The sequence below is a fragment of the Amphiprion ocellaris genome, chromosome 13 (assembly GCF_022539595.1).
Source record: "Amphiprion ocellaris isolate individual 3 ecotype Okinawa chromosome 13, ASM2253959v1, whole genome shotgun sequence".
NCBI lineage: Eukaryota > Metazoa > Chordata > Actinopteri > Pomacentridae > Amphiprion > Amphiprion ocellaris.
In genome coordinates, this window is record NC_072778.1 from 9,170,238 (window position 1) to 9,191,261 (window position 21,024).

General features: G+C 37.5%; 3 protein-coding genes across 4 annotated transcripts in view; 2 read left to right on the forward strand and 1 right to left on the reverse strand.

Annotated features, from left to right (window-relative positions):
• Positions 1 to 7,259, reverse strand: part of ctso (cathepsin O) — a 29,752-nt gene extending 22,493 nt beyond the window's left edge. The window contains exons 1-3 of one of the 2 annotated variants that reach the window (XM_023298751.3): positions 6,941 to 7,256; positions 5,938 to 6,043; positions 769 to 893 (exon numbers count right to left, since the gene is read on the reverse strand). In XM_023298751.3, coding sequence (XP_023154519.2) covers positions 769 to 893; positions 5,938 to 6,043; positions 6,941 to 7,138 — 429 coding nt within the window. In that variant the 5' untranslated portion in view covers positions 7,139 to 7,256. Of the gene's footprint in view, positions 1 to 768; positions 894 to 5,937; positions 6,044 to 6,940 lie in introns of both variants that reach the window. The other variant, XM_055016659.1, reaches the window with a different exon arrangement.
• A 1,378-nt stretch (positions 7,260 to 8,637) lies between these two features.
• On the forward strand, positions 8,638 to 14,455 carry asb5a (ankyrin repeat and SOCS box containing 5a). The gene is made up of 7 exons (XM_023298739.3): positions 8,638 to 9,043; positions 10,224 to 10,303; positions 11,467 to 11,574; positions 11,824 to 11,974; positions 12,440 to 12,574; positions 13,483 to 13,674; positions 13,828 to 14,455. Exons 1-7 carry the CDS (start codon positions 8,827 to 8,829, stop codon positions 13,953 to 13,955), a joined length of 1,011 nt encoding a protein of 336 aa, XP_023154507.1. The 5' UTR covers positions 8,638 to 8,826; the 3' UTR covers positions 13,956 to 14,455.
• Positions 14,456 to 15,565: 1,110 nt separating this feature from the next.
• On the forward strand, positions 15,566 to 19,235 carry spata4 (spermatogenesis associated 4). The gene is made up of 7 exons (XM_055016882.1): positions 15,566 to 15,596; positions 15,667 to 15,721; positions 16,422 to 16,551; positions 16,948 to 17,066; positions 17,318 to 17,538; positions 17,769 to 17,879; positions 18,324 to 19,235. The coding sequence occupies exons 1-7, from the start codon at positions 15,566 to 15,568 to the stop codon at positions 18,413 to 18,415; spliced, it is 759 nt and encodes a 252-aa protein (XP_054872857.1). The 3' UTR covers positions 18,416 to 19,235.
• The last annotated feature ends 1,789 nt before the right edge of the window (positions 19,236 to 21,024 follow it).

Consider the following 21,024-nt stretch of genomic DNA (forward strand, 5'->3'; position numbering starts at 1 on the left):
GACCTTCAGTTCAACATGAGATAAACTGTTTCCAAATTGTTCTACTGGAGAGGGAAGTCCCTCTGTGCTCACCTGAAGTCTCAGTTTGACACGACCAAGGTTTTGTATAATCACAACTAGTTAGAAGTCGCTGACTAAAATGCAACACAAGCCGGTAAGAGTTGTCTGAAAACGGGAAGCCTCTAGTGTACACACACGCACGCACGCACGCACGCACGCACACGCACACTCACACTCACACTCACACTCACACTCACACTCACACACACACACACACACACACACACACACACACACACACACACACACACACACACACACACACAAACACACACACACACACCGAGAATGAATGGAAATTCTTTCCATACTCATAGATTCTCAAATTTTTCCATGAGGCAGGAGGACTAGATGGAATTTTAAGTATTCCTTTGCAGGCAATGGAACATTTCTTGTGGAAAACCAGCACCGGATACAAATTAAATTTAAACAAGGTGTCCTAAAGCACCTTAATTAAATGGATATGCATCCTTATTGATGAAGGATGCAATATCTCTCACTAGGAATTACATTTTACATAGAGTAAGAAATGAAAAGCAAGGACACACCTGTCAAGCACCAACCTCATCATTCTGACTGGTGAGGATTTGTCTCGTAAGGGTGCCCTTTCGATGTGCTTTACTTTTTAATATTAAAATTATTTGATCAAAAATGTCAACTGCTTCTTTGTTTTTACAATAATCTATCATGTATCTGTGTCAGCCTTACTGATTGTTGGTTTTGGACCGGTGCCACCACTGCTTTGTCCCTCCAGTCAAATTTGGCTGGGAGCTGCTTTAAACTGAGTCCAGAGAAGAGAGGAGTTCGATCATAGATTGCTCGCAGGTAAAGATCTGTGGATAAGAGACAGACAGTTCAAAGTCATTCCTGGATACAAAGCTGCATGTAAACAGTGACTCTGCAGATTCAGCCCAGCCATCCAAGAAGTAAGATACCGACTTAAGACATTCCACTGAACAAATTAAGTGAATACAGCATGTTTAAATTCTTTAAAAAAGGCAAATAAAGGAGGGAAAGAGCTAAGATGAGGATTTGAGGAGAAATATTAGCACCAAAATGATGTGAAAAGATATATAATAATACAATTTAAAAAAAACTATACAATTCCACATCATTGACAGTCTGATATTGGGGCTTTTATGTTTAAAGCAACATTCATATATTTCAAACAAAAAAAGTACTCAGAGAGCGCAGTACTCCGCCAAAGCTGTTCATTCCCCCATATGACACTGTCAGAAATGCAGCATTTTTTCATAGAAATTTAGCATTTTTTATTAGTTATTGATGATCAGAAATCATGGCAACATAGAATGAGTTAATATAAAAGGACCCGCAAACAAAATGATGGTGTGCTGAGCACAGGCATGTGTTATGCATGTGTACGTTATGAACAGATAATGAATCCCGTGACCTAAATATGTAGCGGCCGGCGGGAACTGATGGGACTCGGAAACACCCCCACAATTTAATCAATTGCTCCTTGCATCATTTCCAATAAGTCCACAGCGGTCAATTTATAGTAGGATCGCAATCATGTGATCATCAGCAGGCAGCTGACGTAGTGTTCACTTGCTGTCATAGTTACAGTGACGCCGTGCCGCCATCTCACAATGATATGGAAATCTTTAACAAATCCGTGGATTCAGACTATAAGCTGCATCACTGAAAAATATCTAATGAGGTGGTCCTTGTGTCATTTGAGACCTTCACTGAAAATTTCATCCAAATTTGTTAGTCTGTTTTTAAGTAATGTTCTGAATGGGCAGACAAACAGACGGACAGATAGACAAACCAACGCCGATCATCACATAACTTCTTGGCGGAGTAATAAGCTTATGGAAGTCTAACCTACAAGAGAATAAATGACTAAATAAATATTACCTTTTGACCATTTTGATAAGTGTTAGACACTTTTAGAAGATTAAATTCAAATAACCATTGCGACTTGTGTGTATCTATATACCAGGTTTGCAGAGCTGAATCTAATTTTCATTTCTTTTATGTTATATAGGGATGTTTAGCCTGTACAAATGCAAACAAAACAGATCTGATCCTTGGAATTTCTGCAACAATAAACACCAAGAAAGTCAAGAAAAATGTGTCTTAAAAGAACTGAATGGATCAAAATATTTGAATGATCTCAGACTGTATTCAGTCACTATTTCTGTGTGTCCACTACGTTAAAGTCGATTCAGACAAGAAAACATGTTGGTGCAACAACTGCAACAACTGTCTCAGGTTTCATTTCAACCCTGAAAAATTCAGGTTGGAGGAGTTCAAACATACATCAAGTCGATTCTCAACAGCTCATGCTGTGATTTTGTTCTTCATATTTGAAGGACGCAATGCAGTACAGCCTTTCATGTATCACACTGACAGCATCATGTGTTCGACACTAGAGAATGAGGAAAATATGAAATGTGACATTTTTAGATGCAATGCAAATGTAGATGAACAGAGAGGCAGATACAGATGAAGAAAACAGGCTCTTTCAAAGAAACAAATGAAAAAAAATGTAGTTAGGATGGGGACAGATGTGTCTGTCTGTGGTCAGTTCATGACTGCGTCAATTCTCTATTTTCTGGGCCAAAAGACTTGAATTATTAAACTGAGTGGATGAAATGATCTGAAGGTCTCAAACTGTATTAAGTCACTATTTCTCTGCATCCATGCTCATTCTGATTCAGATAAGTTGGCAATATTTTGGTGCCAAAATTCTAACAACCGTCCCAGGTTTCATTTCAACACTAACAAATTCTGGTTTGAAGAGTCACCCTCCATTTTCCTCATGTAAATCAGGAAAATGTAAATCAGCATCAAAACAGTTTGCATATAAATCAGCTGAAGAGACCTGTCACTCTCAAACTGCAGAAATACAGTGAAAACCTTCATTAGCAGTTAAATACAGACAACTGCTTTCACTGCTGATCTGTCAAATATTCAGGCTGTCAGGGCTTCACATCAGTACAGATGTTATTTTAAGAATCTTCACACATCACACATTCCTGCTATTAAATACTTAAAGAAGTTAATTGCTCCAGTGTTAATACACTACATTGATGTCATATGTGCAGTTTATGATGTATAATCTAAATGTTTTACATTTAGATTAAACATCTAATGAAAACATTCTAGATGGCTTCTCTGAAAAATGTCACATCATGGATTCTATGCACAGAACAAAACTTTCAGAATAACAGATAAAATCAAAATCTCTTTAACTAAAATGGAAAGTTCCTATCAAATGTCATATTGTTGAGTAAACAGCCATGTGTCCAGTGCAAACGGGCTAAGAGTTATTGTAAAATTTCCCTAGGTTTCATGTGGACGGACTCGGCCTGGTTTGGTTACGAAATGGCACACTAAGCCATATTCTGGCCAGCTACAGACTATGAGTCCATGAGTGGCAACTTCATTTTGGACGTGATATAAAGATACAGATCCAGACCAGTTTTGTTGGACTATTTTGAGTATTACACTTTGAGAGATTAATTGCAAAGCAATTTCCCTGTTTTTCCTCAATTTTATGTTAAGTATTTGTGTAAATCTATTATTATTATTATTATTATTATTATTATTATTATTATTATTATTATTATTATTATTATTGGTAGTAGTAGTAGTAGTAGTAGCAGTAGTAGTACTAATAATAACAGCAGTCATATTACTATTAATAATTAGAATATTGTCATTGAGAAAAATTATTTATTTTAAGGTGTTTTTTGTTTTTACATTTGCTTGCTGTTCTTCTAACACAAGTGATTTTTATCATGACTTATTAAAATTTGGTGTGTTCTTAATTTCAATTTTAAAATATATTGTATATTTTGAAATTTTGTTTTACACTTTAAGTCCTTATAAATTTGCTAAATTTAGTAAGTAATTCCTTAATTCATATCATCATAGCCCAATCATCGAGGACCTGTAGATTTGAAGAAAAAAACATTTCTCTACTGACCACTCTTCACAGGCTTTCGGCTTTTTGTCCATCTTTTTGGAACTGAAACTGCAGTGAGTGAATCTGTGTATTTATTTTTTTTAATCTATCCTGTAATGTTGTCTTAATTTATCCTTCTACACTTATCATGTTGAAGTAGTGATTATTCTTAGAAATGTAGAAACATTTGCATACTGATTTAGGCTCGATACCACACTGAGGAGTAGTTGAACTGGTCAGTTCAACTACTCTATGCTTTAGCCAGCTAGTGCAAATGAACCTAAATGTCAAACTCAAAGGCAGTATAAATACCCTTATTGATGTCACAGTTTTTTTCTCTGTTTTCTTTTGAGTATAAGTTAAAACAGCATTTGGGTGAAATTATGTAAAAGTTGAGTAAACTCTTTAATCATGTTGGAATATAATGCCAGTCCAGCTGGTACAAACTGGCAGTAAGAAAAGGCAGCACACCATCCAGGTTTCTAGCTTATTTGCACTGTGTTCCAGTGAAATAGAGAATTGAGTTTTAAATTTTTCTATTAGGTTATAAAGCCTTTCATGATTTAGCTGCACAACACATTTCCAATATGTTACTTCTGTTTTATGCCCTCTTAGGATATCCTCACAGTGGCTCCTCTCTGTCCCTCATTCACACCTCCAAACCAAAGACAACAGGGCTTTATCGGTTCATGCACTCAAGCTCTTTCTCATCCTCCACATTAAATCCTGTTTCAAATCAAAATTAAAGACCCATTGGAGCTGCCCTAGTCATGTCAACTCTTAGTTTTATTTCATCATGCTGCTGTTATGCTGCTTTTGCCTGTTGTCTCCTTTATTCTTTTAGTTAGTATTGTTCAGCCTTTTCTTTTTTATCAGGCCACTATGCTTCACTTTAGCTATCCTGTTCATATGGCTGTCTTTATATGGGGTAATTCTTGTCATTTTCTCTGCACGTTTACATATTATTTATTTATAGTCTATTTCATGCTGTTGCATGTTACTAAGTCTGTCTCTTCTTTCTAACCTAGTTTGCGATTTGTCCTTCATGTCCTCTCTCCCTCTCTGCAGGTATTTCTGGCTCTGGAGCTGCACGGGTCTCATATGCGGTTTACTTGTCCCAGTCTAGTCAGTCCAGTGTTTGCTGTTAGTTTGTCCGTCCATCCATCCATTATCTATACACCGCTTAATCCTCAATAGGGTCTGGAGCCTATCACAGCTGACTTAGGGTGAAGGCAGGGGACCCCAGGTCAGACAGGTCGCCAGTGAATCACCTGAGCATGTGTTTGGACTGTGGGAGGAAGCCAGAATACATGGAAAAAACCCACGCATGTACAAGGAGAACATGCAAACTCCATGCAGAAAGATCCCAGGAAGGCCGGGACACGAACCAGGGATCTTCTAACTGCAAGGCCCTTGTTAGTTTGTCTCTGCTACTATTTCTTTTTTCGCGCCCCCTTATCATCACCCCAACTGTTCAAAGCAGATCATGGTCGTACTTCCTTATTCATTTTTCATGTATATTATTATTTTATTATGATTATTGTTTTATAATTAATTATACTGTAAGGTCTTAGCCTTAAAATTCAGATTAGCCAGGTAAATTTTTATTATGGAGAATTTTGTCAGGTTTTGACTGTAATATTGAGATGACTCAGATAAATTCACATCATTAATTATATTACACAGTCTCAACTTCAATATTTACAACTTTTTTAGGTAAATTCATAACACCCAACTTGTCTCTCTACTGGAAAGCCCTTTGGGTCAAAGGCCGCTGTTGTAAAAGTGCTGTAAAAACAACAGTGACTTGACTTGACTTGTATAGAGGGAATGTGTTGGTGTAAATGGGTTACCATGAATGTGCGATGTGAATGTGTGGCGTAAATGAATTCAATTCCATCCTGCAAGCCTGCACAACACCTGACAAAGTCTCAACCTACCCCTGAATTCCTTCTGTGAGAGGTCAGAGAACTGGTTGATGCCGTACTTGGCAGACTGTGGCCCTGTAGAAAACGAGTTCAGGTACATATGTCGCTTTGTGGCATTCTGCAACAACACAAACAACACATCAGAGGCAGTAAAGCAATCATGAATATCAGTAAAATGTTGACAAACAAATTAACAAATAAAAACTCTTGCATGATATAAAGACAATTTTGAGAAGAGGATAATGAACTAAGAAAATAAACATACAGAGAAGTCTAATGTTCATTTTTTTGTCTTCTTAGAGTCTGAAACACAACCCATCAGTTGCTTACATTTAAATATTGATTTTCTACCAATGCATCAAAAGGGACAGAGTACATTTACTCAACTACTGTGCTTGTGCTTCCAAACGACCGTTACCATATCATATAATTACCACATTTATCACAGCATTTATCTGACACCTACAGCTGGCATTGACTTTGCAAACAAAATATGTAAAGACAATTATTGTTGAATACAAAATAACAAAAAAATATGTAAATCTGGTTAAAACTGTAGTTTAACAGGCTGTGATATACATTAATATTTACTTTGTTTCAGTTTACACTAACCATCATAGCCTACTGGTCAGTTAATCTGTAACAGTAGAACCCACTGCGTGTTTAATGTTTTATTAATTACAGATTAAGCTTTTTATCTGAGAAGAGCTTCACGTATTATATTTTTGCAGGACTTCAGCTTGAAATTATTAATAATTATGGCATTACTATTTTCATTTTTATTCATTTGCTAGTGTATTATGCTTCACAGTATTTAATGATATTCCATACAAATCTGAAATTCATTTAGTTTGTTTACACTTTTTTATTTTCGAAGTTTAAAAAACAAAATACTTCCGTCAACTACGTAAGTGGGCGTGGCCTGCACTAACATACACCGCCGTTTTTCATAGAAGAGTTTTAAAGTTTAAAATACAATTTCTGCTCTTCTCTCTGCCTCCGTGGCTTCTCCTACCTGATAAAACAGACGACGACGGTTGTATTCGTCGCCGCTGACTTCGTAGATGCGCTGAAACTTCGCTCTGAACGAGTCGAAGTCGGCTGCGGTGCTATTCAGCGTCGTTTCCTCCGAGCTCACATTGTGACAACATACGGGAGAGACGAGCGTGCAGACAGTCACTAACACAGCTTCAAACAGCTGGTAGCCCCTCATTAGACGGAGAAACGTCGGCGAGAAACATGCACAGGTTCAAGCAGGAAGCGCAGATGTGGAGATGTTTGCGGAAAAGGTGTGGAGCAACAACCTGCGGCACAGGCGCGGTGACCAGGGGGCGTTGCCCTGGAAGCCGAAAGTAAAATACCAGAGAGGGTAAATAAACAAGAATTATAATGCAGAAAATTAAATCCCATTTGTCATTAACTCTGTCGCTTATTTTCCCGACGTAACACAACACTATGTAGCCTGAATAATAATAATAAAAACAACAATAATTATAATAATTGTAATTATAATAATAATGAAGGCAGTCTCAGTTTTGAATAAATACTACCTTAGCCAGTAATGTGTATTCAAAAGTGTTACAAAATCTGATACTACATTTGTTTGTTTGAGTTATATTTGTTTGTTTTTTGTTGATTTAGATTTTTTAAATTCCATTTTCCTAATACAAAATAAATAACATTGAGTTCTAAGATTATGGTCAACAACAATACAGTGAGTACTCAGTTAAAAACCTGTTTTTTTCCCCCTTAAGGAAGTTTTAAAAGACTGCATCATTTGAAGCATATATATATATATATATAATTAAGATGAAGGATGTTTTGTATAAATACTTCCTCAGCCAGTAATATTTATTCAAAAGTGCTATGAAATCTGATAATGCATTCGTATGCTTTTAGTTTTGCTTGTTTTTTGTTGATTTTTACTTTTTAAATTCCATTTTTCTGATACAAAATAGATAACCACAAAGAGGCTGCCAGGATATTGGCAGAGTACTATGATTATGGTCAACAACAACACAGTGAGTACTAAGTTAAAAACATGTTTTTTTTTTCCCCCTTTAAATTAGTGTCTCATTTTAAAAGACTACATCATTTGAAGCATATATTTATAATTAAGGTGAAGGCAGTTTTGTATTTACCTCAGCCAGTAATATTTATTCAAAAGTGCTATAATATCTGATATTACATTTGTTTGTTTTAGTTTTGTTTGTTTTGTGTTAATTTTGATTTTGTAATTCCATTTTCCTTCCATAGGAAATAAATCACCCTAAGTTAAAATCTATGCAAAAAGGCCTTTTTTAACCAGTTTTATTCTAATTTATACCAAATCAATGTTGTTCAAATGTATGCAAGACATTTCAAAAAAATATTTTCAATCAAATTAATCTGGAATTGAATACTATCATGAGCTAAATATGCAATAACACATTTTTATATCATGTTTGTTTTTATCTCAGTTATTCAGAATTAAATACAATGACTAATACAATATACACATATAAAGTGTGTATACTTTTAAATACAATCAAGAGTTACATTTATATATTTAGATTTCTAGTGAGGACACAATACTGTGTCTGCACCATAAAAGGCTGTGAATCAAACAATGTGCGCCAGCCCCCTTTTGTACTTTGAAAGGTTATGTCACGTTTGTGACTAAACAGGTATGTAAGTTTGAAATTTATATAACTTGTGACCACCCACGCCTACACACAGTGTACAGTAACATTGCAGCAGGTTGCTTTCAGGCACAGTAGCAGCTGCAGAGCATTTTTTCCAGCCTGTACTTTGTCAGGACCAGCCAACCAGTCAGTACACTGGGAGAAAAGTAGGCTTCTCTTGTGCTTTTTGGAGTGGCATCTGATCCTGCCTTCATCATAACTAAAGCTCTTCTGTAACATGCCAGAGGAAATGTCAGACCCAACAGCGGAACTCACCAACAAGCCCTTCGCAACCCAGTTGTCCAATGTTTACCTCAGCATCTTGGCACTGTTCTGCTTTAAACTCTTTGTTAAGATCTCTCTTAACTTGCTGACATATTTCTACATTGTCCGTGGGAACCGTAAAGAGGCTGCCAGGATATCAGCAGAGTTCTATGATTATGGTCAGCAACACGGTGAGTACCCAGTTAAAAACATGTTTTTTTTTCTCCATAAGGTAGTGTCTTGTCTTAAAAGCCTGCGTCATTTGTAGCATATTGATATGTATGTATGATGAAGGCAGTCTCATAATACAGCTGTGTTTACACAACCCACCCAGCAACATATTCTACCTCTGCTACGTTAGGTAAGATTTAAAATGTTAATAGGATCCTCTAAATTCAAATGAAAGTGCTCCACACTCACACACACACTCCCAATTTCTGTGTTTACAAATGAACTATAAATATTACATTGCTAATCCAATGAGTATAAAAGGCATTAATAATATTCACATTAATACGTACTGTAGATATGAATGATAGCCTACTTTTCTTTCATTAGCTTAATAGCTACTTATAAATCCAGAACTGTACATTCAATATTAAACGAAGACACTGTTGGCCCAGCAGCTCTTTTTCTCTAATGTATTAATAGAACACAGTCATGATATCCCCCCTCCTTCCTCCCCCACTCGTATCCTGCCCTAGTTTCCATTCCCAGCTATGCAGTGCACCCTCTCACACTCAGACAGCAACCAAAACAACACTCCACATTTTCAGGGACAGGCGGTTCGAAAGGCACATTCTGGGGGAAGAGAGGCACAGCGACAGCATAATCTGTAGCTATCATTCAAAAGGATGTTTGATTTAAAGTGTACCCACTCTGTGGAATACTAATTAGCTGAGCTCGGGGTATTAGTCACGGTCCTGTAGATATGGTCTTCCTTGTTCTAAGAAATCTGTTTGATGTCTCTAGCTGCTTCTTTATGTCCATATTTCAAATTAACGTCAGTCAAGGAAAATGGGCTGCATAAATAAAATAGCAGAAAATTTAATAGAAAACATTAGGGTGATTATTATCTCTGTCCTATGAATAATATGGAGAAAGAGGATAATGATGATGATAACGTGTGGAATGCATCCGCAGTTATTCTGGACATTGACTCAGGTGTGCTTAATATGTTTTTTCTTAACATTTACCTCAAATGGTTGCAGCCGGTTGCTAAAGTTCACATGAATTTGTCCTGTAAATGGATGAGTTTCGATTACAAACGAGTTCTGCTCTTTCTATTTCTGGAAGGGATTTAGAATAACAGAATCAAGTAAATAATAAATGCAGGTAGAAATAAGCACTGAATTCTTATTCCTGTCACAGGATCCTGGGCGGACCGTTCACCCCTCCATGATGCTGCGAGTCAGGGCCGCCTCCTGGCCCTGAGGACCCTCATTTTACAGGTGAAGAGAACATAATGCCCTCAGAGGGTAATGTGCATCCCTTTACCTGCACACATGGATGCCGTTGTTCTCATTGCTTGTGTCATTAAATTAGGTTCAGAACCTTTGTAGATTCCCAGTCGGATAAAGAGATGAACGTTTGGATAAGACTCAGCGGTTCCTATGAAGTTATCTGGGATTTTTTTAAAGGGGGCCACCTCCTATCGCAGGTGATTTATTAAATTAGTATAACATTACTAGCAGGGTCAAGGCTACAATGTGGCATACATTCTGAATGTACCAAGAACAACACAGTACGCCCAGATTAATTATTGATGACTTTGTGGATAATGATGTTGCACCTCATTGGTTGCTTATAATGTTTGTGATCCAACTGGCAAGATACGGTTTCACAGTGTCGTATACACAGTATATTTTAAAGTGACAGGTTTATGATAATTCTCCTGTCTGGCTGCCAGTGATTTATACGGGCACACACTGCAATAAGGTGGAAGTTTTAATAGGCAACACGGCTGACTAAATGTCAAAATAAAATCTCAATACTGAACATCTACAATGTTCTGCTTATTGTATTGTTTTCTTTATGCACAGGGACTTACAGCATCCTCACATTTGTTTATATGCCTTTAATGAAACTCGATGGAGATGCACACACTGACCATCATATACAGAATGTGAGGGTGGTTTGAGGAGGTGCTGATTGATAGGATCTATTAAGAAAGGACATTCCCAAAGAGAAACTGTCAAGGAACACATCCAAATTGCGATCTCCACTTACATTTTCAGCTGCTCACAGATGAAAGACTGCGCTACAAGAGAAGATGTCATTTAAGGGACAAAGCCAACAATTCCTTGTTCAAGTCAGACAATCGCATGACAAAGCCGTGATATCATTACAGGATTTCACAGGGTGATTTATTAGCTCTTTGCCAGCCTTCAAATGGATCTGCACTTTAATTAGTAGGGTTATTAATCTCTGTTGTTGAAAAGCGACTTTACACTGCAGCGGATCAGTCGGTTTTAAAAGCGGAGATAGGCTTTAGTGACGTTCTTGCAATTCCTGGTCTTCACCAACAGAGGTTGACAGAGGTCATGGAATATTTAATGCCCCTTGAAATGCCTGTGCCCGTTTAACATCTGTGGCTGTTTGACTCTGCTTTCAGGGTCACAATGTGAATGTTCTGACTATAGACCACGTGACACCCCTTCACGAGGCCTGTCTGGGAGACCATGTTGCTTGTGCCAGAGCTCTCATTGATGCAGGAGCAAACGTAAGTCGCATATAATGGCACGATGACCCTTTAATGTTGCAATGCCACATAGGTCAAATGTAATTTCCATGGCTGGGAAAATCTGGGTAGGGGTAACAAATGAGCATTGCGGCGCCCTCCATCTACAGTCACTGTAGAGCTATTAAGTTGTTGTTCCCCTTCAACTGTTCCCCCAGGCTGTTGCTATTAGTCAACGTACATGGTTAAACAAGGCCTAAAAATAACAATAAAAAGAAAATGTGTTTACAGGTCAATGGTTCCACAATTGATGGAGTCACCCCTCTGTTCAATGCCTGTACAGTGGGCAGTGTGGCATGCACTGAAATTCTTTTGGAAAATGGAGCAAAACCCCAGAGTCTTGTATACCATCCTTCACCGATACACGAAGCGACCAGCAAAGGTGCGTCATGACAAAATGCTCTGCATTAACTAAAATCCGATAGTTTTTAATGGATTGCTTTGACATATATTACAACCACATATTGTTGTAGGAGTATACATGTTATGTAATTGGATAAATAGAATAGAATAGAAAATATTACTAGTTAAATGTAAATAGCCAACGTTAGAGTTTCAGAAATTATCCTTAAAAAGTCAGAGGTTGCACTCACAGTAAATTCCATCTTAAAACTATATTTCATTTAAAACAGACCGATATAATTCTGTCTTTATTATAGGTTCCACTTGGTCTTGTCTTCCCACCTGTATTTGTGTCCTCTGCTTTGCCGTGTGTCACTTTCTGACAAACCTGCACCTTGAAAAGCAGCCTTCAAAATAAATCCCAACACGACCCGAGAAGACAGCTTGGAGAATTATCTTGCACTGTCACTTACTGATTACTGTCTTCACGCTTCATTACTTCCAGGTCATTACGGTTGTGTGGAGGCTCTGGTGACTTGGGGGGCAGATGTGGACATGGACATTCCTCACCTGGGCACAGCGCTCTATACAGCCTGCGTCTGCCAAGAGCTGGAGTGTGCCAGGAAACTCCTGAGGGAAGGTCAGCGCCGTGTCGATCTTTACATCTCCACACAGACAAGCTCGAGTCCTGGATGAACACACATGGCCACAAGCACATTTATTATAAACACACGAGGGAATAAACATGCATAGAGTACATGCATGCACACAGGTTTAAAGCGGAGATAAGCAGTTATGTAAAAACTAAACTGTAAACTACAGAGATGTGCAACAACTAGATAATGAGAAATTCAATACAAAGGAAATAAAAGTGCCGATTATTTGTATTAGCCTTAGTTAGAAAGATAGCTTTATTGTCATTGTATCAAAATATACTATAAAACTAGGATGCTGCATCAACATACATACACTCACTCATCATACAATAATAAAATAGCACCTGTGATCAGTAACTAAAAGCTAAAAATGAGGATATTGCACACTTAAAAAAGACAAAATAAGGTTGTACTGCACAGTTTTAAAAAAGATGACTGACAGAATATTGCACACTTGAAATGTGACATGAATATGGTTATTGCATGTTTGACTATAATGACATGGAAAAGATATGCTTAGTAAACAATAACTTAACAGAAGTGGAATACATGTAATTTGAATAAGGAGCAGCATCACAATCAAGTGTACTCAACTGTCTGATCACATTTTCAATTTAGTTGCATTCCCATAACATTTACCACAGCTGACTGAAGGTACTGAATTCAATTTTATTTTTTCATGGATGTCGAAAGTCATTTCTGGCAGAGAAATAGTTAGCTAGTCAAGCACAGCTGAGGGAAAGCAGGTACATAAGAAATGTAGTCACAAAGTAACTCCAGGACTGGAAATACTAACACTTAAAGATTATTTTCAACAGTGAAAGTATGTGACATTGAAGTTTTTCTGACTGGACTGTGCTGAGAATGGATCATCTAAATGTACTCCATACAGGTGCCAACGTACAGAAAGGCAAATCCCTGGATTCTCCATTACATGCAGCTGCAGAAAAAGACTGCACAGCTGTAGTGAAGCTGCTGCTGGACTTTGGCGCAGACATCAATGCCAGGAATACAGAGTTTCAGAGGCCAGTCGATGTGGCTCCACCCAGCAGTCTAACAGAGGGCTTTCTACTGCTCTACGAAGGTAGACTTATTGTTTGGGGTTGTATGCACTCCATGACCTTTGCTATCTAGGATTTGATGTGCTTCTCCTTATCTATGTGCTTTTTTGAAGGTAATCTATGCATTCATTCTAAAACAATCTTAAGTCACGTTTCTAATTGTCTCCTTTTCACAGCTACACCACGACTCCTGAGCCAGTTGTGCCGTCAGTGCATCAGAACCTGCGTCGGCCGTGACAGACTCCACCTTCTTTCCCACCTTCCCCTTCCCAATAGACTCAAGTGCTACCTGCAGTACCAATGACAGGAAGAACAACCAAATGGGACTTACAGGAAGAGGCCTTTCACACCAACATCACATCAACTCCACAAACTCCTCCTAACTTTAATATTAGCCATGAGCCAATCCAGCAAAGGCAATTAATTTGAATTAGCCACAGAGCATTCATTGTGTATCTGTGTTGAACTGGCCTGGTTCCCATATGTGGATGTGTGGATCTGGATGAATGTGACACAAGATGCTGCTAAAATGAGCTTCTAGGCCTGGTGTTCCCTGGATTAATTATGGTTGTTTAAAAAAATACATAATGCATATTAGTGTATTTTCTGTTCTGCTGTGTTTAGAAGATGCCTTAATAGCTGCAACAGCTACCAGAGTGTGATACAATTTATTATTAAGTTTTACATTATAAGATTACAACATTGTATAAATGCACAAAACATACGAATGAGTATTTGTAGTTTTGCATTACTACCTAATGCACTGCACACTACTAGATTATTAAAAAATGTTTTGAAACCTGGTACAGTCAAACATTTCTTCTTTTTGACTGTTACTGAATGATGTGGTGGAAATTCTGTATAAAAATATTGAACACTAACATAGTTCACAAGTTTAAGCTTGGATTACTAAGTGTGGAGGAAAGACTCAAAAGGAAAATGTTTATTTCTATTGCTAAATGCACAACTGAATCCTCCTATGCTCCTATGACATTATGTACTGGATAACAGTATGCATTTAAATAATAGCAAGTAGTACTTTGAAATATTCTTTCTGAGTGTGGAGGCTGACCTTACTGGGAAGTGTCAGAAAGAAAATATGAAGGTTTATCATTGCTCAGAGAATTGATAATACCACAGCTGAATCATGCTTTTAAAACATTATAGGTAGATTATCATATATATTTAAGTAATAATCTGCAGTTTGAAATATTATTTCATTATACTGAGCTGAGTTTTAATGTTTCTGCTGAATCATTTAGTTTTATAGCTGCAATGCCAACACTATTTTTTGTGGTTAATGATTCATAAGCAGTATACAGACATTTAATACATGGTTTACAATTTGGCTGAACAACTAATCCATAATCACAATTTGAAGCAAAGCAATCAGTGAATCATAAAAGCGGCAAATTAGGATATGTTATGCAGCACATCTGACTCAGCTTAAACTGAGGAGTCACTGGTTTATTTATATTTATCTAATTGTAAATCCATGCTGTCCTTTCTGCATAATTAATTGTTCAGCTCTAGTTTATAATAGAATAATGTGGTTGTCAGTAGTGTCTGTTAACAATCACAACTTGTGGAAATATGTATTTATACTACAACTGCATTTGATTACATTGTCATTCATTAGCTTTTTCTTCATGCTTGTAAGTGCTTAAAAGTCAGACTTAGATTGCTAGATTTTTAATATACTGTACACTATAAAATGATTCTATAATATCACTTACATTGAATTCAGTTTTATCAATATTACATACTGTAGAGGGCAGCAAACCACCATCGCTGTTTGCATGTTGCCATATGACCAGAACCCGGAAGTGCTGTCGTTGTCATGGAGATATAAACAAAAAAACGTCAGCGCTGGTCAGCTCTTTAATTATCTCAGTGCAATGTGAAAGAGTTACGATGAACTTGCTGATTTCCAAACTTCACCTCGGTGTGTAGATTGCTCTCGCCTCAGACAACATGCATCAGGCACAGAGTGTTAAAAAGACAACGCTGAGAAGTCGTCAAGTGGCTGCAAAACCTCGACCTGTCATTTTACCCGAAGAATGTACGCAGGTAGAAAAAGGATTTTGTAAATTACAAAGACTTCTGTCGTCTGGCTAGCTAACCTACAGTATACATGTACACACTTTGTAGTTGCAACGGTAAAAAATGTTTTGAAACTTAGAGTCTAGAAACCAGGATATCTTTAGAAGAAACGCTTTTTACTTGTCTTATTTAGCATACTGCTAACCCTTGTTTGAAAATTAGCTAGCTATATTTTACTGGCAAGCATATGCTGAAAAGTTAGTCTATTTGAATAAAAGTCCACTGAATATCTACATGAGAACCATATTTTGAACAGCTTGAGTTTTACCTACGACATTCCTTGCTAACTAGTTTTGGCTAGTTTTCATTTTAAAGCATGCAACTACAGGTTAACTATCACCCCTTTCCGGTTTTGATGGAACATTTCTTCGTCTACTGTAAGTGTGACTGCCTTATTTAACCTGTAAAGGGCCTCACTAAGAGGTGATGAGGAGAAGCATCACACAGAACACATAATAGCATAGATGAAATATGAAGACAATAATTAAGGATCATAAAAACACACCAGAGTGACATCTGAGATGGATTAAAAACCATGACAGCAGCAATAAATATTCCAAGACAAGCAATACAAAAACCAAGTGTCTCGCAGTGAAGCCTGGCCTACAGTAGATTCCACTGCTAGAGTCAGTATACTCAGACTGTTATCCATATTCTTCATTTGCAGAGATTTTTCCAACGGTTACCTTGTGGCAGAGATATTTTCTCATTATTACCCCGTCAGCTTTCCATTGCATTCATATGACAAAGGAACATCACTCTCTGCCAAGCAGAGGAACTGGAGCCAGATTGGGCGGGTAAGCGGAGGAAAATATCCAAAAATATCATGAGCCACAAAGAAATGCCTCTTTACTCAGCTCAGCTGGCATGTGATTGAAATGCACAGAACAGGTACAGAATGCCATTTAGTTTAATTTTCTCCTACTTGTCGTACAGAATTGAATTAGAATAGAAGAAATGAATCTACCTATAGGTGTCCAGCCTAAATGTTGGAATGTTGCTAAACCTACAATTTCCCAGGGGACACAATGGCAATTTCACAGCTTGACTCCCTAAACATAAAATTATCTAAAATACCCGACATGGGAGTCCAACTGCGATATTTTCATTATTTGCATGTACACAGGGAACCTGATTCATGACGTGGTTTCCCTCCTCATTCAAGTGCTTATTTCAAGTGTTTATTGTTCCAGTTTCTACAAAAGCAGAGTCTTCACTTGATGAAAGAGGCCATTGATGGAACAATCCACTGTAAATCAGGAGCAGCTGAGGTGTTGGTGCAGGAGATTTACACTATTCTAACTAACCGCAGGTAAGTTTCCTTCTTATATCTGTCTGTAATATTAGTATTTAAATTGACTTAAACATTTTTAGTAGGGATTTGCTACAGTATAGTACAATTTTGATTTCTACATTTTCAGATTTTATATACTGAAAATATCACAAACAATGCTATTACAACTTCTTTGCTTTGTATTCCAAATGAAACTGAATATTATATGCCATATAAATATAGCAATACAACCTGTATGCATTGTAATCTTTTTAAGTCTCCCTTTGCAGCATTAGTGATGTTCAGAACAGAGAGTCAGACTTTACTGACCAACAGTACCAGGAGCTTCTGCCTGCCTTGGCTCGCTCCACAGCCTCGAAGGCCATTAAAAACAATCTGGCAATAACGGAGATCATGGCCAAGCCCGACATATGCACAAACCAGAAGAAGGCTGAAGTCATCCTCCGTAGACACTTGGAGCACAAAGCTGAGGAGAGGGTTCTCAACCCTGGTGGGTCAAGACTTAAGTTACAATAATGTGCTTCATTATGACCGTGAAAACAATAGTTGCAAACACAAACCATATGGGCAGACATGGAGTGACATATTTGTGGCATACTCAGTTTAGTATATGGGGTTAGATATAAAAACTGCATGATCTGCAACATGGCCACTTTATAGTTTACAATCCATTTTTCTGTTTTGAGAGAATTCTGACAATTTTCTTTGGTTTGGTTTCAGGGCGTTTTAAAGTGAAGCCTAATCGAAGTCAGCTGTCAGCCAATAATCTCGCACCACCCAGCCAGGGTGATGAGTGCTTTGACAGCCCTTCAAGCGGAGGCACCACATCTAGTAAGCAGCGAGTCTTGAATTTTCTCTCGGCAGTAATCAGCAGAGCATACTGATTCTGTCCTCAAATGCATCCTTTAGACACAGCAGCTTTTTGGGGTAAATAGTGACAGTTAACATGATGAAACTGCAGGAAGTGTGTTTACTTAACGGCTTAGTGTATTCTCTCTGTACGATCATATATTCAGCCGGTGGTTCTATGGCTGAGGAGCTGAGGCTCTATTGCTTGCTTTGAAACTGTATGGAGGGAAATTATTGCATGCATCTGTGGCCAGCACAACGGCAGCTTCAGAAATACAATTTGTTGCACTCATTTCATACAAATAATTGCACAAACAGCACTTCTTCTCTTGGTGTCTAATATTATTGTGCACAGATCGTATTTGATTAACTGATGTAATTGCAGCTGCACCCAATTTTCCTGTTTTCCACTTTCTGCTATTCTAGAGTTGTCGTCCTCATCAACAGTGACTGGAGCAACTGTTTCCTTTAAGGAGATAAAGGTGCATCAGCCTGTCAAACACTCACCGGTTAACTAATAAAGGAAACTAATAGATAAATGTGCTCTGTTACTGTACTATGTGTGTGTCACTGCATGTAGTAATATATAACCTGTGTCTCACTGTTCCACACAAGTATTTACTGCAGTATAATTTGCTGTGAAATACAAATGACGTCACTGTTAGTTATGGTTTATGTAACGTTGTAGAGTCTCGAACATCATGTCTGGTCTATGTGTCTTTGTGGCAGTAGGTGGCAGCATTGAGTCATGAGTGGTTTTCTCCTCAATGACGTTAAAGACTAAAAGCCACTGGTATAGGTGTACCATTGAGAAAAACTGGAAATAAATCAGTGTATGCAGTGTATATTGACTTGCCTTCCTGTTGATCTGTCTGTGTGTTCATCAGGCAAGCTGGTAAGTGTTCAGTTATGTTCACATTTCTGTAATTCATCTTTATTCATTACAAAGGCCTTTTTTCCTCAGTCTGCATTTTAAGGTTTTTATTATTAACCACCTGCCAGATGCTGGTAAAATTTACACTCATTTCACTATGATGAGCTCCACTTTAGGCAGCTGCTCTTGATATGTGATTCCTCAATTGATTTGCTAGATCTGGGGATTACCTAATCACTGTGACATGTAGACATGAAAGCTATCACCTGTCTCAATTAATCATTAATGTTCCAAATTTTCTCACTCATGGTTGATTAAATCCCAGCATTTTTTTCAGACCGTATCAGGAATACTGACAGATGACACTGGTTTTGCTCTCAAAGGTGCAGATGACCAAAGGCCAGAGATGTTTTTTTTTTTATGTTCTTTCTGTCAATAAAACTGCCCATGCATAGCAACATGAATCAAGTGTGCTGATACATCTTTGTGTGCCATCTAGAGCTGCACAACAAGCTGAACATTAATGACTGCAGGTAGAAATAAACCCCATGATTCTGATAATGATTGTCCAGATATGTACCAATGCTTACTGGCTAAGAAATTACAAAAAACAAAAACAAACACAAAATTGTTTACTGCAGCTTTCTTTTCAATGCTCAATCTATTTTCTTGTCTTTTAATGCACTTATGATCTTAAATTGTACTTTTACATTTTATTTCTATGATTTTAATGTACATCGACCTTTAAATCATTTTTCTGAATGCGTTTCTTTGCCATTGTAAAGCACCTTCAATTGATTTGTGTATAAATTGTGCTATACAAATAAACTCTCCTTGCCTTGACAAAAAAAGAGATGATACACATGACTACTTGGAGTTTATTTACTCCAACTAATGAGAAGTTGTTCATTCAGTTGTAAAGCAATTTAATTTCTAGACATCTTGAGGACCTAATGACATTCTAAGTGCAGTCACCTCCAGTTTCCACATAACCCTGTCCTATATTTTAGTTAGACAGCTACTGTCGCGCTGACTGCAGGTATTTCTATCCTGACGGACACATTTTTATGTTTTTAATAATTTAGTGACAGTGAGCCAGTGACAGGAAAGTAATTCTTGCTTCTGGTCTCATGGTTGACGATTTTGTTCTAGGGATGTGACAACAGCCTCTTACAGTTCAGTGTATGAAAATACAATAAAGTTAATACAATTACCTGTTAAGTAATTCTTTAGGATGCAGTTGAAGTAAATTATATAGGTGTTGATATTCTTTGGTCCCTCAAAACGCAATGAAAAATGCACACAAATGGGGACACGCACACATATAATTTATATATACCGCCTATGTAACAACTTGTTCATGATTGTGGGTGCACACTCGGCTGGGTCATCAGTCTGCATTTATAGTCTGATGGTGTAAAATAAATACTGTCACTAATTTATTTTGTTTAGCCAATGTACTTTTTTTTTCTTTTACCTGGGACAGCTTTTACATGAACACACCAGCTTAACCAAACTTTCCTTTCTGACAAGTCATGCATATATGACATGGTGGTTGCACAACAAATACACAAATCTTGTCCAAAATGTTATTGGCTTCCTTTCTGCATTTATTTTTGTATATTTATTGGACCATGTTATTAAGGTTTTTCTGCTGCCAAACCCATTCAGACTCACTTTAGACTGAGATCACTCTGTTGGTCCCAAATCTCCGAGCTCTCTGGGATGCTTAGTGTAAAGTACAATTGAGCTGTGAAGCTCGTGAAAAACGGATGACAGGATGATAAGTGTTTCTGGCTGACTGCCTAGCTTCTCATGTGGTCTGAGAGACTGGGCTTTCAATAGAGAGATAGGACAATGCTGTGATGATATGATCTCCACAACCTCGACAGACTATTAGCCTGCAGATGACTCTAAGATTTATTGCTGTCATAGCAATACACTGAAATTCAACTCAAATGGTTGAACAGCATGGGTCAACTGCAAAATCCAATACAATAGCTGATAATAAAGTGCAAACAAAATGTTGAAAAATAACACATTTTTAAAAAAATCAATCTCTCAACCATTTTTTGAGGATAAATGTCTAAATCGGATGCTTGAACCAATCCTCCATCCAACTATAATATATCTCATGGTCTCCGTGACAGCAGTCTATCCTGTTTCTATGGCGGTCAATGGCTGGTAAAGCCTCTTTCCCTGCCTTCCTCAGTGGAGCTGAAAACCTGACCTCCTTAATCTTTCAGTGTCTTT

What these genes read in the sequence shown, in the direction of transcription:
- asb5a (XM_023298739.3), top strand. Translation starts at nt 8,827, where the DNA reads ATGCCAGAGGAAATGTCAGACCCAACAGCGGAACTCACCAACAAGCCC. An exon ending in ACACGAAGCGACCAGCAAAG is followed by an intron (nt 11,975 to 12,439) that starts GTGCGTCATGAC and finishes CATTACTTCCAG; the next exon opens with GTCATTACGGTTGTGTGGAG. An exon ending in CAGGAAACTCCTGAGGGAAG is followed by an intron (nt 12,575 to 13,482) that starts GTCAGCGCCGTG and finishes TACTCCATACAG; the next exon opens with GTGCCAACGTACAGAAAGGC.
- spata4 (XM_055016882.1), top strand. Translation starts at nt 15,566, where the DNA reads ATGAACTTGCTGATTTCCAAACTTCACCTCG. An exon ending in ACTGGAGCCAGATTGGGCGG is followed by an intron (nt 16,552 to 16,947) that starts GTAAGCGGAGGA and finishes TTATTGTTCCAG; the next exon opens with TTTCTACAAAAGCAGAGTCT. An exon ending in GGAGAGGGTTCTCAACCCTG is followed by an intron (nt 17,539 to 17,768) that starts GTGGGTCAAGAC and finishes GTTTGGTTTCAG; the next exon opens with GGCGTTTTAAAGTGAAGCCT.